General features: G+C 55.8%; 1 protein-coding gene across 1 annotated transcript in view; it reads right to left on the reverse strand.

Annotated features, from left to right (window-relative positions):
• Positions 1-2398, reverse strand: part of LOC114558601 (salivary glue protein Sgs-3-like) — a gene marked incomplete at its 5' end in the record, with an annotated part of 3677 nt that extends 1279 nt beyond the window's left edge. The window contains 2 exons of the mRNA XM_028582665.1: positions 2000-2101; positions 2243-2398. Coding sequence (XP_028438466.1) covers positions 2000-2101; positions 2243-2398 — 258 coding nt within the window. The remainder of the gene's footprint in view (positions 1-1999; positions 2102-2242) is intronic.
• Between the last annotated feature and the right edge of the window lie 282 nt (positions 2399-2680).

Consider the following 2680-nt stretch of genomic DNA (forward strand, 5'->3'; position numbering starts at 1 on the left):
CTTCTTTTTTGGTTTTACCTCATTCTTTGACTGTTTTTGAGTGTATTTACACCGCCATTTTGACCATTGACAACATAATATTAAGGGTTAACACTTTGTTTTAATGAACGCTCAAACTATCGCTGTGCACTTCTTAATTAGGGTACACCTGTTACAATCGGCTGTGATCTCAAACAGATCTACCTGAGTGACGTTTCTATTCAACATTAGCCTCTTTCCCACCAAGTAGTTACAGGAACCAGTGTTGTACTTGAACGATTGGACGATAGTTCGTGAACTTGTTCATATTTTTTGGGGCTTAACGTGGAAGTGAACGCACCAGACACGCCTGATGAAGGCTCCAGTGTAATATGATTAGGGGTGACCCGAATAGTCAAGATTCGATGCATCGATATGCGGAGCCTGATTCGACCACCAATCTCTGAGTCGGATCTTCCGCGAGTGTTATTAAGGAACGAGGATCATACCATTTTGGTAATATGGGGGTGCTCAATGTCTAATTTCACACAGAACTACTGGTTTTGTACGGTTATATTAAGTTATATACAGCCTTTAATTATGATAATGCTGTAAAAAAAAACGTGAAAAGAAAGAAAAGAAAGTTCAATAAATATTTTTTCGTGTGTGTGTGTGTGTGTGTGTGTGTAAATCCAACCACCCCTGTGAAAGATTTAAGTTTCACTTTCCTGATCCGCGACAGACGAGGAGCATCAGACGAGGAGATTAACGTTACTTAACAATGTCTGGAAAAAAGAAAATCTAAAGTGTGAATGCACTTTCAAATGGTAAAAGATGATCCAAAAAGTAAATGCAAGTTGTGCCAACAGCTCGTAACGTACCACTCGTCAACAACAAACTTCCACTTAAAACGGGTACGCGATAACCAATAAAGACGCTTTCACCTTTCATATATAACGGCGCTAAATTTACTTAACAGCAATATCATATGTTGGGTCTTAAAATATGTTAGTCATTATTCTAGATCCACCCACAGTATCAGACTGACGACAGCAGTTCATCTACTGTAGTGGCAGTAGCAGTTAGTAGTAGTAGTAGTAGTAGTAGTAGCAGTGATAGTGTAGTAGTGGTAGTAGTAGTGTAGTAGCAGTAGTGGTGGTGGTGGTGGTGGTGGTGGTGGTGGTGGTGGTTGGTGGTGGCGGTGGTGGTGGTGGTGGTGGTGGTGGTGGCAGTGGCGGTGGTGGTGGTGGTGGTGGCGGTGGTGGTGGTGGTGGTGGCGGTGGTGGTGGTAGGCAGGTGGTGGTGGTGGTATTGCGGTGGCGGTGGTGGCGGTGGCAATGGTGGTGGTGGTGGCAGTGGTGGTGGTGGTGGTGGTGGTGGTGGTGGCGGTGGTGGTGGTGGTGGTGGCGGTGGTGGTGGTGGTGGTGGTGGTGGTGGTGGTGGTGGTAGGGTGGCGGTGGTGGTGGTGGCGGTGGCAGTGGTGGTGGTGGTGGTGGCGGTGGTGGCGGTGGTGGCGGTGGTGGTGGTGGTGGTGGTGGTGGTGGTGGCAGTGGCAGTGGTAGTGGTGGTGGCGGTGGTGGTGGTGGCAGTGGCAGTGGTGGTGGTGGTGGTGGTGGCAGTGGTGGTGGTGGTGGTGGTGGTAGTGGTGGTGGTGGCGGTGGTGGGTGGTGGTGGTGGTGGTGGTGGTGGTGGTGGCAGTGGCAGTGGTGGTGGTGGCAGTGGTGGTGGTGGTGGTTGGTGGTGGTGGTGATGGCGGTGGCAGTGGTGGTGGTGGTGGTGGTGGTGGTGGTGGTGGTGGTGGTGGTGGTGGTGGTGGTGGTGGTGGCGGTGGTGGTGGTGGTGGTGGTGGTGGTGGTGGTAGTGGTGGTAGCAGTGTGGTGGTGGCGGTGGCGGTGGTGGTGGTGGTGGTGGTGCGGTGGTAGGATGGTGAGTGGCGGTGGTGGTGGTGGTGACAGTGGTGGTGGCAGTGGTAGTAGTGGTGGTGGTGCGGTGGCAGTGGGTAGGTAGCGGTGGCAGTGGTGGTGGTGGCAATGGTGGTGGCGGTGGTGGTGGTGGTGGCAGGGTGGTGGTGGCCGTGGTGAGCAGTAGTGATGGCGGTGGCAGTGGTGGTGGTGGTGGTGGCGGTGGCGGTGGTGGTGGTGGTAGTGGTGGCGGTGGTGGTGGTGGTGGTGGTGGTGGCGGTGGTGGTGGTAGTGGTGGCGGTGGTAGTGGCAGTGGTGGTGGTGGTGGTGGTGGCGGTGGTGGTGGTGGTGGCGGTGGCGGTGGTGGTGGTGGTGGTGGCGGTGGTGGTGGTGGTGGTGGCGGTGGTGGTGGTGGCAGTGGTGGTGGCGGTATTGGTGGTGAGTGGTGGCAGTGGTGGTGGCAGTGGTGAGGTGGTGGTGGTAGCAGTGGTGGTGGTGGTGGTGCATGGTGGCAGTGGTAGCGGTGGTGGTGGTGGTGGTGGTGGTGGTAGTGGCGGTGGTGGTGGTGGCGGTGGTGGTGGTGGTGGTGGTGGCAGTGGTGGTGGTGGTGTTGGCGGTGGCGGTGGTGAGTGGTGGCGGTGGTGGTGGTGGTGGTGGTGGCAGTGGTGGTGACGGTGGTGGTGGTGGTGGTGGTGGCGGTGGTGGTGGTGGTGGTGGTGGTGGCGGTGGTGGCAGTGGTGGCGGTGGGTGGTGGTGGTGGTGGTGGTGGTGGTGGCAGTGGTGGTGGTGGTGGTGGTGGTGGTGGTGGTGGCCATGGTGGT

Source organism: Perca flavescens, chromosome 7 (assembly GCF_004354835.1).
Source record: "Perca flavescens isolate YP-PL-M2 chromosome 7, PFLA_1.0, whole genome shotgun sequence".
NCBI lineage: Eukaryota > Metazoa > Chordata > Actinopteri > Perciformes > Percidae > Perca > Perca flavescens.